This window comes from Patiria miniata, unplaced genomic scaffold (assembly GCF_015706575.1).
Source record: "Patiria miniata isolate m_02_andy unplaced genomic scaffold, ASM1570657v1 HiC_scaffold_20, whole genome shotgun sequence".
In the NCBI taxonomy this organism is placed as follows: Eukaryota; Metazoa; Echinodermata; class Asteroidea; order Valvatida; family Asterinidae; genus Patiria; species Patiria miniata.
Window position 1 is genome coordinate 22,647,367 of NW_024037059.1, and position 16,030 is coordinate 22,663,396.

General features: G+C 36.7%; 1 protein-coding gene across 3 annotated transcripts in view; it reads left to right on the forward strand.

The window, feature by feature from the left end:
* Positions 1 to 16,030, forward strand: part of LOC119728233 (glutathione peroxidase-like) — a 32,815-nt gene that overhangs the window by 9,333 nt on the left and 7,452 nt on the right. For 2 of the 3 annotated variants that reach the window (XM_038200387.1, XM_038200388.1), the window contains exons 2-3: positions 14,862 to 14,941; positions 15,796 to 15,943. In XM_038200387.1, the coding sequence (XP_038056315.1) occupies positions 14,862 to 14,941; positions 15,796 to 15,943 (228 nt within the window). Of the gene's footprint in view, positions 1 to 13,231; positions 13,330 to 14,861; positions 14,942 to 15,795; positions 15,944 to 16,030 lie in introns of those variants that run through there. The other variant, XM_038200389.1, reaches the window with a different exon arrangement.

Below are 16,030 nucleotides of genomic sequence, written 5' to 3' on the forward strand. Positions count from 1 at the left end.
GTCCGCAGCATTCTGTTGCCGGCAAGTGGTAGAGTAGGTTAAGGTCTTTATTTCATTCAGTGTGCGTGCAATCACGTGACCCTTGCTTCCGGTCGAAAAAGGCCCAAACCGGAAGTGGCTTATTATTTGAAAATGGTTATAGAAATGAACTTGCTTTTAACGGTGTTAGTCTCTTGGCCGATAGAATTCTTCAAATCATCTACCGATGACGTCATGCAATCTTCGAGCGCCCTCTAGCGACAGGTTGAACATTAGCAAAAATGTATTTTGAATAGATGTCTGTGGTGAAGTTTGTCGGAATCGCCTAAATATTGGTGTATATAATGACCTTGACCCACTTAAGACGTGTGCGAAGTTTTAGGCAAATGACGTCATCAGACCGGAAGTTATAATAAAAAGACCCTTTTTCATTTGAAAATTCCTGAAAAATCAACCATGGCAGTTTTTATATTTGTTTTTACTTTAATTGTCGATTGAAGGGTAGGTCTAAAACATTTCAAAGTTTCGAGGCGATAAGCGAACTCGAACATACCCTGCGCACGCTTAAAACTTCACGTTGACAATACCTCTGCTTCAAAACATGCACAGGACAGGACGTCCACAATGTACATGTACATGTACATGCACGTACGTTGTACATAGGCACATACATCGTATGTCAGTCAGCCTGCAGCGCACGTGTTGCTGAGGTCAAATCCTGTCCACAGTGACCGTTTTAGCTGATTTTCGGCTAACTTTGACAGATTTTATGTTCATGCATGCGCATAGACAGGGACGTATTATATCACTTTTGGCATTAATCTTTGTCAGACATCATTGAAAGTTGGCATAAGCATAGTCCCTATAGCCAAGATGTGTCCCGAAGAGTAACGTAATGATGACGTCATCAAGTGATTTATTATGGATTTATGAATAATTAATTTTTCTCATAGACTTTGTACCCAGCTTTCTCCACAAGTCTTTCCCTATACAACACTGATATATCTTACTGAGTAGTTCTGAACTTCGGCTGAGAATTACTATGAGAAGGAAAAAGAAATCGTATTTTTTACGCCTGTCATTTGATTGAAAATATTCCCAAGAGTTAGAATAGCAAGTAATATTTTATAAAAATGTTTCAGTTTAAAGGAAAATCGCTAATTTAAAGGTGCAGTTTTTCTGCTGTGGGATTTTTAACCTATTGACTTTGTACACGTTTTCAAGCCACCATTTTCATAACTTTGCGATCTGGAATCGTCATCAAAGTTACAGCCAAGAAAGACCCTCATACAAAAATTATGCCAAAACTATGACATCATGATGACATCATCATCAAATGATTTATTATGGATTCATGAATAATTAATTTTTCTCATAGACTTTGTACACAGCTTTCTCGACAAGTCTTTTCCTATACAACACTGATATATCTTACTGAGTAGTTCTGAACTTCGGCTGAGAATTACTATGAGAAGGAAAAAGAAATCGTATTTTTTACGCCTGTCATTTGATTGAAAATATTCCCAAGAGTCAGAATATCAAGTAATATTTGATAAAAATGTTTCAGTTTAAAGGCAAATCACGTATTTACAGGTGCAGTTTTTCTGCTGTTGGATTTTTAACCCATTGTACACGTTTTCAAGCCACCATTTTTATAACTTGGCGATCTGGAATCGTCATCAAAGTTACAGCCAAGGAAGACCCTCATACAAAAATTCTGCCTAGACTATGACGTCACGATGACGTCATCACCTCATTTTTTATTGATTTTTGAAATTTACGTACATATTGTGAAATCTTATATCTACAGAAATGTAAGTCCGATTGGGTTGAAACTTGGTATGTGGCTATACCAGGATGTGTTATAGATTAAAAATGAGGTGACGTCATGATGACGTCATCCTGAGATTTTATATGAATATTTATTTGTTTGGACCTTTTAGCCATATCTCCCGAACGCAACATGCAAAATGCAAAATTCTTTTGACAAATTTTATGTTCATGAATATTCAGGGCATATTATTGATTAAAACAAATCATAATGCGGAAAAGCCCTATGTTCTGTTGCAAACAGACATAGACCTCTAGTTTCCTTCTTCTTTTTGTCGCCAAAACCCCATAGACTTTGTGCACATTTTTTCTCAGTGCCACTTTTGGCATTAATCTTTGTCAGACATCATTCAAAGTTTGCATAAGCATAGTCCCTATAGCAAAGATGTGTCCCGAAGATTGACGTCATGGTGACGTCATTGACTAATTTATTATAGATTTTTGAATATTTAATTTTTCCCATAGACTTTGTACACAGAAATTTAAAAAAAATTATCGATTTTCAAAGGGCATTTTTGACTCTTTGCCAGTAATTTATTTACACCAATCTTTGTCCAAGCAAAGACCCTTATTCAAACAACTTTGTGTAATGATGACGTCATGATGACGTCATCCAGTGTGTATTTATAGGCAGTTAAATTGTGACACTTTTAATATTTAAAAATGCATAAGAAATCAACCGTACGCGTCCGCAGCATTCTGTTGCCGGCAAATGGTAGAGTAGGTTGAGGTCTTTATTTCATTCAGTGTGCGTGAAATCACGTGACCCTTGCTTCCGGTCGAAAAAGGCCAAAACCGGAAGTGGCTTATTATTTGAAAATGGTAATAGATATGAACTTGTTTTTAACAGTGTTAGTGTCTTGGCTAAAAGTATTCTTCAAATCATCTACCAATGACGTCATGCAATATTCGAGCGCCCTCTAGCGACAGGTTGAAAATTTGCAAAAATGTATTTTGAATAGATGTCTGTGGCGAAGGTTGTCGGAAACGCCTAAATAATGGTGTATATAATGACCTTGACCCACTTACAACATGTGCGAAGTTTTAGGCGAATGACGTCATCAGACCGGAAGTTATAATAAAAAGAGCCTTTTTCATTTGAAAATTCCTGAAAAATCAACCGTGGCAGTTTTTATGTTAGTTTTTACTTTAATTGTCGATTTAAGGGTAGGTCTAATAAATTTCAAAGTTTCGAGGCGATAAGCGAACTCGAACATACCCTGCGCACACTTAAAACTTCACGTTGACAATACCTCTGCTTCAAAACATGCTAAGGACAGGACGTCCACAATGTACATGTACATGCACGTACGTTGTACATAGGCACATACATCGTATGTCAGTCAGCCTGCAGCGCACGTGTTGCTGAGGTCAAATCCTGTCCACATTGACCGTTTTAGCCGATTTTCGGCTAACTTTGACAGATTTTATGTTCATGCATGCGCATAGACAGAGACGTATTATAGCACTTTGGCATTAATCTTTGTCAGATATCATTGAAAGTTGGCATAAGCATAGTCCCTATAGCCAAGATGTGTCCCAAGGAGTGTCGTCATGGTGACGTCATCAAGTGATTTATTATGGATTTATGAATAATTAATTTTTCTCATAGACTTTGTACACAGCTTTCTCCACGAGTCTTTCCCTATACAACACTGATATATCTTATTAAGTAGTTCTGAACTTCGGCCGAGAATTACTATGAGAATGAAAAAGAAATCGTATTTTTTTACGTTTGCCATTTGATTGAAAATATTCCCAAGAGTCAGAATATCAAGTAATATTTTATAAAAAGGTTTCAGTTTAAAGGCAAATTACGTATTTAAAGGTGCAGTTTCTCTGCTGTGGGATTTTAACCCATTGACTTTGTATACGTTTTCAAGCCATCACTTGGCGTTCTGGAATCGTCATCAAAGTAACAGCCAAGGAAGACCCTCATACAAAAATTATGCCAAGACCATGACGTCACGATGACGTCATCACCTATTTTTTGTATTGATTTTTGAAAATTTACGTACATATTGTGAAGTCTTATATCTACAGAAATGTAAGTCCGATTGGGTTGAAACTTGGTATGTGGCTATACCAGGATGTGTTATAGATTAAAAATGAGGTAACGTCATGATGACGTCATCCTGAGATTTTATATGAATATTTATTTTTTTGTATCTTTTAGCCATATCTCCCGAACGCAACATGCAAAATGCAAAATTCTTTTTTGCATTTGGTCTGTTATGTAATAGCTATTCGCACAAAACTTGAAAAATGTGTGACGTCATCATGACGTCATCAAAATGCAATTTTTCAAAACTCATATAAGGAAAGGTCCAATTGTCATAAAACTTGGTGGGTAGGTAGTTAATCATACTAGTATGCAAAGTTCGAAGTGACGTCACGATGACGTCATCAAAAATTTAAAAATAATTGTCGATTTTCAAAGTGCGTTTCGACTCTTTGCCAGTAATTTATTTAGATCACTTTTTGTCCAAGCAAAGACCTTGTACACACGCACATACATCGTATTGCCGAGGTCGAATCCTGTCCACATTGACCGTTTTAGCCGATGTTTCGGCTAACGCTGACAGATTTTATGTTCATGCATATTCAGGGCATATTATTGATTAAAAAAAATCATAATGCGGAAAAGCCCTATGTTCTGTTGCAAACAGACATAGACCTCTAGTTTTTTTTTTTTTTTTTTTCTTTTTCCGCTTTCCCCATAGGTTTTGTACACGTTTTTATTCTACAAGCCACTTTGGCAATTATTTTAAATCCGATCAACTTTAAACTCAGCATAGTTATTAATCATCATCTGAGGATGTGTGCCGAAACTTTTCGTCATGCTGACGTCATCACGTGATTTATTATGGAATTTTGAATATTTAATTTTTCCCATAGACTTTGTACACAGAATTTTTTTTTAAAATGTCAATTTTCAGAGGGCATTTTCGACTCTTTGCCAGTAATTCATTTACACCAATCTTTGTCCAAGCAAAGACCCTAATTCAAACAACGTTGTGTAATGATGACGTCATGATGACGTCATCCGGTGTTTATTTATAGGCAATTGAATAGTAACACTTTTAATATTTAAAAATGCATAAGAAATCAACCGTACGCGTCCGCAGCATTCTGTTGCCGGCAAGCGGTAGAGTAGGTTCAGGTCTTTATTTCATTCAGTGTGCGTGAAATCACGTGACCCTTGCTTCCGGTCGAAAAAGGCCAAAACCGGAAGTGGCTTATTATTTGAAAGTGGTAATAGATATGAACTTGATTTCAACGGTGTTAGTCTCTTGGCTGATAGTATTCTTCAAATCATTTACCGATGACGTCATGCAATTTTCGAGCGCCCTCTAGCGACAGGTTGAAAAATTTTAAAAATGTATTTTGAATAGATGTCTGTGGCGAAGTTTGTCGGAATCACCTAAATATTGGTGTATATGATGACCTTGACCCACTTAAGACTTGTGCGAAGTTTAAGGTGTATGACGTCATCAGACCGGAAGTTATAATGAAAAGACCCTTTTTCCTTAGAAAATTCCTGAAAAATCAACCATGGCAGTTTTTATATTAGTTTTTACTTTAATTGTCTATTGAAGGGTAGGTCTAAAACATTTGAAAGCTCTGAGGCAATAAGCAAACTCGGACATGCCCTGCGCACGCTTAAAACTTCGGATTGACAATACCTCTGCTTTGAAACATGCACAGGACGTCCACAATGTACAGTACATGTACATGTACATGCACGTACGTTGTACATATCGTATGTCAGTCAGCCCGCGCACAGCGCACGTGTCGCTTAGGTCAAATCCTGTCCACAGTGACCGTTTTAGCCGATTTCCGGCTAACTTTGACAGATTTTATGTTCATGCATAGTCAGGGACGTATTATTGATAAAAACAAATCATAATGCGGAAAAGCCCTATCTTCTGTTGCAAACAGACATAGATTTCTACTTTTTGTCTATGGGTCCAACAGATAATCAATATTTGGAACAGCTCTGTGGTTGTTCACAACCACAATTTCTAGTTTTTTCCTTTTTTTTTTTTTTTTTTTTTTTGGCTTTTCCGCATTGTTGCGGAAAAGCCTTTCTTTTTGTTCTGATTTTTTTTCTTTCTTCTTCTTCTTCTTCTTCTTTTTTTCCCAAAACCCCATAGACTTTGTACACGTTTATTCTACACGCCACTTTTGGCATTAATCTTTGTCAGACATCATTCAAAGTTTGCATAAGCATAGTCCCTATAGCAAAGATGTGTCCCGAAGATTGACGTCATGGTGACGTCATTGACTAATTTATTATAGATTTTTGAATATTTAATTTTTCCCATAGACTTTGTACACAGAAATTAAAAAAAAATTATCGATTTTCAAAGGGCATTTTTGACTCTTTGCCAGTAATTTATTTACACCAATCTTTGTCCAAGCAAAGACCCTTATTCAAACAACTTTGTGTAATGATGACGTCATGATGACGTCATCCGGTGTGTATTTATAGGCAGTTAAATTGTGACACTTTTAATATTTAAAAATGCATAAGAAATCAACCGTACGCGTCCGCAGCATTCTGTTGCCGGCAAATGGTAGAGTAGGTTGAGGTCTTTATTTCATTCAGTGTGCGTGAAATCACGTGACCCTTGCTTCCGGTCGAAAAAGGCCAAAACCGGAAGTGGCTTATTATTTGAAAATGGTAATAGATATGAACTTGTTTTTAACGGTGTTAGTGTCTTGGCTAAAAATATTCTTCAAATCATCTACCAATGACGTCATGCAATATTCGAGCGCCCTCTAGCGACAGGTTGAAAATTTGCAAAAATGTATTTTGAATAGATGTCTGTGGCGAAGGTTGTCGGAAACGCCTAAATAATGGTGTATATAATGACCTTGACCCACTTACAACATGTGCGAAGTTTTAGGCGAATGACGTCATCAGACCGGAAGTTATAATAAAAAGAGCCTTTTTCATTTGAAAATTCCTGAAAAATCAACCGTGGCAGTTTTTATGTTAGTTTTTACTTTAATTGTCGATTTAAGGGTAGGTCTAAAAAATTTCAAAGTTTCGAGGCGATAAGCGAACTCGAACATACCCTGCGCACGCTTAAAACTTCACGTTGACAATACCTCTGCTTCAAAACATGCTAAGGACAGGACGTCCACAATGTACATGTACATGCACGTACGTTGTACATAGGCACATACATCGTATGTCAGTCAGCCTGCAGCGCACGTGTTGCCGAGGTCAAATCCTGTCCACATTGACCGTTTTAGCCGATTTTCGGCTAACTTTGACAGATTTTATGTTCATGCATGCGCATAGACAGAGACGTATTATAGCACTTTGGCATTAATCTTTGTCAGATATCATTGAAAGTTGGCATAAGCATAGTCTCTATAGCCAAGATGTGTCCCAAGGAGTGTCGTCATGGTGATGTCATCAAGTGATTTATTATGGATTTATGAATAATTAATTTTTCTCATAGACTTTGTACACAGCTTTCTCCACGAGTCTTTCCCTATACAACACTGATATATCTTATTAAGTAGTTCTGAACTTCGGCCGAGAATTACTATGAGAATGAAAAAGAAATCGTATTTTTTTACGTTTGCCATGTGATTGAAAATATTCCCAAGAGTCAGAATATCAAGTAATATTTTATAAAAAGGTTTCAGTTTAAAGGCAAATTACGTATTTAAAGGTGCAGTTTCTCTGCTGTGGGATTTTAACCCATTGACTTTGTATACGTTTTCAAGCCATCACTTGGCGTTCTGGAATCGTCATCAAAGTAACAGCCAAGGAAGACCCTCATACAAAAATTATGCCAAGACCATGACGTCACGATGACGTCATCACCTATTTTTTGTATTGATTTTTGAAAATTTACGTACATATTGTGAAGTCTTATATCTACAGAAATGTAAGTCCGATTGGGTTGAAACTTGGTATGTGGCTATACCAGGATGTGTTATAGATTAAAAATGAGGTAACGTCATGATGACGTCATCCTGAGATTTTATATGAATATTTATTTTTTTGTATCTTTTAGCCATATCTCCCGAACGCAACATGCAAAATGCAAAATTCTTTTTTGCATTTGGTCTGTTATGTAATAGCTATTCGCACAAAACTTGAAAAATGTGTGACGTCATCATGACGTCATCAAAATGCAATTTTTCAAAACTCATATAAGGAAAGGTCCAATTGTCATAAAACTTGGTGGGTAGGTAGTTAATCATACTAGTATGCAAAGTTCGAAGTGACGTCACGATGACGTCATCAAAAATTTAAAAATAATTGTCGATTTTCAAAGTGCGTTTCGACTCTTTGCCAGTAATTTATTTAGATCACTCTTTGTCCAAGCAAAGACCTTGTACACACGCACATACATCGTATTGCCGAGGTCGAATCCTGTCCACATTGACCGTTTTAGCCGATGTTTCGGCTAACGTTGACAGATTTTATGTTCATGCATATTCAGGGCATATTATTGATTAAAAAAAATCATAATGCGGAAAAGCCCTATGTTCTGTTGCAAACAGACATAGACCTCTATTTTTTTTTTTTTTTTTCCACTTTTCCCATAGGTTTTGTACACGTTTTTATTCTACAAGCCACTTTGGCAATTATTTCAAATCCGATCAACTTTAAACTCAGCATAGTTATTAAGCATCATCTGAAGATGTGTGCCGAAACTTTTCGTCATGCTGACGCCATCACGTGATTTATTATAGAATTTTGAATGTTTAATTTTTCCCATAGACTTTGTACACAGAATTTTTTTTAAAAATGTCGATTTTCAGAGGGCATTTTTAACTCTTTGCCAGTAATTCATTTACACCAATCTTTGTCCAAGCAAAGACCCTAATTCAAACAACATTGTGTAATGATGACGTCATGATGACGTCATCCGGTGTTTATTTATAGGCAATTGAATAGTGACACTTTTAATATTTAAAAATGCATAAGAAATCAACCGTACGCGTCCGCAGCATTTTGTTGCCGGCAAGTGGTAGAGTAGGTTGAGGTCTTTATTTCATTCAGTGTGCGTGAAATCACGTGACCCTTGCTTCCGGTCGAAAAAGGCCAAAACCGGAAGTGGCTTATTATTTGAAAGTGGTAATAAATATGAACTTGCTTTCAACGGTGTTAGTCTCTTGGCTGATAGTATTCTACAAATCATCTACCGATGACGACATGCAATCTTCGAGCGCCCTCTAGCGACAGGTTGAAAATTTTTAAAACTGTATTTTGAATAGATGTCTGTGGCGAAGTTTGTCGGAATCACCTAAATATTAGTGTATATGATGACCTTGACCCACTTAAGACGTGTGCGAAGTTTAAGGTGTATGACGTCATCAGACCGGAAGTTATAATGAAAAGACCTTTTTTCCTTCGAAAATTCCTGAAAAATCAACCATGGCAGTTTTTATATTAGTTTTTACTTTAATTGTCTATTGAGGGGTAGGTCTAAAACATTTGAAAGCTTTGAGGCAATAAGCAAACTCGGACATGCCCTACGCACGCTTAAAACTTCAGGTTGACAATACCTCTGCTTTGAAACATGCACAGGACGTCCACAATGTACAGTACATGTACATGTACATGCACGTACGTTGTACATATCGTATGCCAGTCAGCCCGCGCACAGTGCACGTGTTGCTTAGGTCAAATCCTGTCCACAGTGACCGTTTTAGCCGTACATGTACTTGTACTTGTACATGTACTTGTACATGTACTTGTACATCTATTTGAAAGGTACATGTGCACATACGTGCAATGTAGACAGTTAATCATCGGGTGTTGGATGTCTTTATTGCAAATTTCACCAGTTTATAGCAAGTCCTATATGTATTCAGTATCATATCTTTTATCTCGAAATAAAAAAATCTGTATTTGCAATCAGATACCACTCTGTTTAAAGTTCAAAGTATTAAATGGAGCTCACCTACTAATTTATGACATGTATGATGAACGTGTTAGAAAACAATCTCTGTGATATTTGTAATATCTCTGGAGAGACTGACAGGAAATTTAAAGACTTTTCGTAACATTTATTGGCAGTTATTGATACCAGAACAAACCAATCATAATACATAATAATAATTATTATTGATTGTCATCATTACATTTTTGGGGTGATTGGGTACCACCTGGTCACCGGTTTGAAATGGTAAGAATTTTTCCTCCTTTGTTTCTTTTTATTTTTCTGGACCATATTTCCGTGAGTTTCTTCAAAACAGTACATGGTATACAAATGAAACATGAAAGTTTATAAACAAAGATCAACCGTGAACCTAGTCTGAGGTCTGCATATTACTCTGATGTCATTATAACATCATCAGATATCAAATTACAAGTGATTTTAGTGCAAAACATGACCATCTTTATTCATTTATAACTCTTGAACAATAACATTCATATTTGTAATTTGATAGACCATACGTTGATCAAGGGCGGATCCAGGGGGGGGGGCCAAAGGGGGCCATGGCCCCCCCCCCCCCCCCCCCCAAAACGAGACCAATTTTTTTTTTTATGTGACATCGCAATAAAGGCAGGCAATGAGTACACCACCACCTTTTCCTCAAAAAAACATTGGTTAAAGTGGTCAGAAATTGCCTCAGATCGCATCACAGAGCATCTAGAATCCAAACAATTTTCGGGGCCCTTAAGCGGGCCCCGAACCCCACGCCGCAATTTTTTTGACCCACTTTTTGGGGGGTCCAAAAAATTTTTTGGCCCCCCAAAAAATTGTGTTCTGGATCCGCCCTTGACGTTGATACCCATTTTTGATTTTTAGAAGACAAAGTCGCTTGACCTTTCCTTCAGGGATAACTGGAAGGTCAAAGTTATGTGAATATAAAATGCAAACAGAATTCTCAAATAAAATAAAAACTAGTTTCTTCCAAACAAGTCAGGGGAAATGGATGAAACCTGGTATGGACATGAACCATACATGTAGTCTGAAGAAGTGGACATTTTCATGACATCATCATGATGTCATCATACATCAAATTATAAGCATTGTATGGTCAAAATGTGACAAAATAGTATGAAGTATTATCTTTTGGACTATATAGAGTACATGTTCGTTTTTTGTGAGGTGGTAGATGGTGCTTTGGGCAACATTTCTTTTTCCCAGGCACAAAACTAGTGACCTCTACTTCCATTGTTACCGGACATGCCGGAAGTGCAATTAAAATTAAAAGAATTTAAAATTTGAGAAGCAAACCATTTTATTGCAATCAAACAAATTATCATAACGTTTAGTGAGGGATGCCAAACACAAAACGGCATGATGAGGTCATCACCCGGAAGGGCACCCTCTGGTGACACGTCAAAGACAGTTGAACTTGTTTTAAATTTAAAAACCAATCGTCAAAATGTTTACCAAATGGCCCCTAGAAATTTTTTGGACAACCGCAAACAACTTAACGAGGTTAATTCAGACCAGAAGTTATGGTTACTGTACGGAGAATTTGAAATCAATCAGTTTTCTTTGTTATTTTTAATTGAAATCAATCATTTGATCAGTGTCTTATGACTAGTTTGTTACACAAACAGTGGTGCACCCAGGATTTGGCTTGGGGGGGAGGGCTCACAATTTTTTGTTTCAAATTTTTTAAAAGTAAATTTTTCAACAAATTTTGCCAAATATATTTGGCCGCAGAAAAAAATGTGGGTTTTTTTTTTTTTTTTGGGGGGGGGACTATTTTGACATTGGTGGTGCCACTTACATCCCTATCGTACTACTCGAAAATAGGCCACATCCATATCACCAAGGTCAAATTGTGGGACTAAAAAAAAATTACCAAACTTACCCCCCCCCCCCCCCCCTTGATGGGTGCGCCACTGTACACAAACACTGATATCCGGTTATTCAGTTACAAGGGTTTCAAATTAAAACAAATGGTTCCATTGGAAAATTCTGATATGGATGATTCTTTTTTCTGTTCTGACATCAACATTTTCACAACTTAACTCAGCATTGTCAATTGAAATATAGTCGTGTTCCCTAACGGGGCACACTTCGAAGCTTACCCAACTTTCCTCGTGATGTAGTGTTGCCAAACCTATTTGTTGACAAACCTCAAATTCATGCAGTAAAATACTGGTACTTTTACCTTATTAACCTCTGTGAACAATTTCGGTTTCATAAAATTTAATCCGAAATTCAAAAACGGTGGCGTCAGGAAATTGGGCACACGTGGCGCACTTAAATAAATCTCGGAAAATTCCAAATTAACATTTAAGAATTTCTGTTAACTCGATAAATTCTGATAAATCATTATTATCTCTACTTACATACCCAGCGATATGTTTGTCAGAAAATTATTTTTTCGGGGCATTTTCAAAGGGTTCACTTTGCACTTGAAAATAAAATCGGAAAATCACGCCAAAATAAGTTTTTCTTCTAACTTTGTAACGGGTGAATAAACTCGCGATTTATGAACGGGAGTAAGAACTTGATGAAATGTCACTTTCTGTGAAATTTCAGTTAAAACTTTTGCTCTAGCTACATGTAGGCGCTACAGGCGAAAAATCAAAGTGCGCCACGTTGGGGGGCCCACACCACGTTAGGGTACATCAACAATACTTGCCTGCCCGAACACCCTGCATTTGTAACTCAAATGTCACATCTAGTCAGCTGTCAACATAGCCAGTTTAACCATTAATGTGCTTAGTCATGTTAGTTGTGAACAACATACTTCAAGTTCATTTTGTACTTTTTGAAGGAAAGGTCAATTTACAATATAGGTTTTCCCGGCTATTTTAAAAGATTTTTCATTCAAATTCACCGACTCTGTCATTTAAGTTCGTCCGAGAAAAGTTTCACACGCTTTAAACAAAACCAATTTAATCATTTACTATTAAATTGTAACGTTTGGTCACCCTCCTTAGTCATCGGGTCGAGAATATTTGTCATTACACATCAAATTTGTCTGGGCTCTTGCCAATGGCAGCATTCAGAGATCAAATTCGTCTTATATTTATAAATCAATTAGACTAATTTGATTTCTGAATAAGAAGGTTTGGCGAAGACGAGAAGAAATTGAATACTCTGGGACAAAAACATGTGCCCATTGTTTGAATTTACTTGAACTGAATTTGAAATCGTCTGACAAAACACAAAATTCAACATTGGAAGTGCACTAAATCGATGTTGATGGACAAATTCGAATATTTGGAACGGCCAATTCAAATGATAAATGTTTTAAAATAGCCGGGAAACCTATATTTTACAGAACTTAAAAATCAGAAAATATAAATTTCAAAAAACTACAATTTGAAGACCTGTGCAAACTTTTCTGTTTAAGCAGAAGTTTCAGTTATCCAGAATGGGAGCATGTATCTCGGCTCAGTTTGTTTTGTACTTATGCAAAGTTCTCATTCAATATTCTTATCAGTTTTGAGTAATAATTAACAATGGAAGACTGATATTGCCACTATATATTGTATGATAAGTGCTGCATCATGGTCAGTCTAAAAAAAGTTGCAGTGAAGAGCACAAGCGCACATAAATCATGGTAAAAACAGTTTGGTATTTATTGTGTATTGATTTGTGTTTAGATTTTTTTTTGCACATAAATATTCATATGTATTGTTTGCAACTTTGTATTTGTGCGCATACCATACAGTCATGACAGTGTAATGTTATACAAATATTGAGTGGCTCAGAGTGGAATGGGAGGAATATTATCGCAAGGTAAAATCTGGACTTTTCTATTTCAGGAGGCGAAGTCGAGTGAATGGAAAAGTCCAGATTTTACCGAGGTTGTAAAAGTAGTCCAATTTTTGTGTACATACATTTCTCAAAGGAACAAAAACAATTATCTCATGAAATTGGAAGCACTACATTTTTCCGTGTTCCACAAGCGCAAGGGGGACAACAGATTATCTTTAAGCAAACTAACAGTAAACTTGAACATGGACGCTGTACGTGAACCCTTCAGGGGTTTTCCTATTACATGTTCGCATAGCAGGAATGGCGTGAGAATGCATCTTAGAATAGCGCGATAAGCAGAATGCGATATACGGACTGTGGTTTATGGGACAATACCACATTGTTGTTGCCATGGATCGACCAATCAGGATTGAGGATTGAAGTTTGCTTCAAGACATACACGTACACATAACTGGCATGTATTGTACATGTACGTTGTATGGCATAAACTACAGTAAATGTATATCTACAGGGTGTCTCAAAATAAAGGATGTACATGTATACCCATTTTTAAATGTAATTTATCAGAAATGTACTGGATATTTCAGAAAGAGTCAACTACAAAGAAAAAGGCCAGGATATCTTCTATCCAATGATATTAAGTTCATTATATCATTGTCATGGATGAATTAGCAAACAAGGCCTCTATGAAAGAAGTCAAAATCAGCACTGTGACAAGTTTTTACCTGGGTGGCAAAGGGCAGACAGATGTTATTCTTTTGCTGTTACTAGAATTTATGGTATGCCAAGCCTGCCTCATGTAGGCATATCTGGATATGATCAATGACTGTATGATACCATGGATAAAGCTGATCTTCCCAAGACGGCGAAGTGGAGCTTTCCATTGCACTCACTTGTCACAGTGTGCTGATTTTGACCCCTTTAAAAAAAGGCCATTTTGCTCAGTCATCCATGACAATGACATAATGACCTTAATATCATTGGATAGAGGACATCCTGGCCTTTTTTTTTAGTCGCCTCTTTCTGAAATATTCAGTACATTTTTTTATATTAAATTTACATTTAAAACTGGGTGCCCTTTTTATACATGTGTATGTACATTTGTTGTAAATGAACAAATGTGAAGCACAAGTTGGTATGGTGGAGATCTTTGAATCTTCATCTCGCACATCAGGCAGGTCATTCACTTCGCAGTTGATCTTTGTGGTAGATCTTCGCAGAAGATCAACGCATGAACAGTCAGCTCTTGAACACCCAAACACACACATGCACCTTTTTGTGCTTTAGAGTGTAATGTAGTGGTGATTCAGGAACATGTACATGTACAGTACGTAAATCTGTCTTTTATTTAACATTATTTTTTGTTTATTACAGGCGGCTAATGGGCCTACAAATATATATGGCTTCACGGTGAAGGACATTGATGGAAATGAAGTTTCTCTCTCCAAATACAAGTAAGAGATGATTCACTTAAGCTTCTTTTTTTGTAATTATATTGTGTATGACATAAGTGCAATTAAGGTGGCTTGGATTATTATTTACATTATGTTTTCAACAAGTTTTCCTAACAATATCCTCAAAGTTGTTTTTACATATTTACATAATTGAAGGTTTAAATGAAACAAAAAATTCAAAGTGTGTTCACAAATTTTCTCAAATGTTTGACCAGCATGACCAGAACCCACATTTTAAAAAATGGGTCCTTGTACATGAGGATGCCTGCAAACATGTTTTATTGACAAAGCATTACGAGCACCTTAGTTCTTGGTCACATCTTAGGAAGTTTAACATACTTCTTAAAATGATTGGCAAATGCCTTTTTGGTCAATCAAATACAATGTACGGTCTGTGATATGTATTCACCGCTTGGCTAAGATAAATTTTCTATGCCTCTGTTACATGTACATGTATATGCAACGCACACAAGCATGACAAACTGGAACAAACAGCAGCATGAAATTTCCACTAAAGTACATTTACCAAATTAAACCTGGATTCCCCTGCATACAATGAACTTTATCTTAGGCTTACTTTTAGGTCAAAATTAATGTTCTGTTGAATGTTTGACTTTTCTGTAGTTTGAATACTTTGTGGGCGGTTTTGCTTTAACTGTTTAAAGCTTTAGATGCCTCAAAATCCAGCAGTGTACATAAAAATCAAATGCCATAGGCTATCCTGTCCTGCCTCCATCAAGTACTGCAAAACAGTTTGTTTTATACGATCGATTTGGGAGGTTTGAAATTATGTTAACAAAATTCAGATCAGATCACTTTGTATCAGTGAAAGTTAATTTTTCCTTTCCATTTAGGGGTCATGTGGCTCTGATTGTCAATGTGGCCTCTCAATGAGGTCTAACCAACAAGAACTACGCTCAGCTACAAGAACTGCACGCTAAGTATGCTGAGTCAAAGGGCTTGCGGATCCTGGCCTTCCCATGCAACCAGTTTGGTGGTCAGGTATGGTTATAGCCATGACTTTGGTTCTAGAACAGGCCCACTTTTTCCTCACGATTGTGTATTTCTATGGCCCTGTAGAATGATACC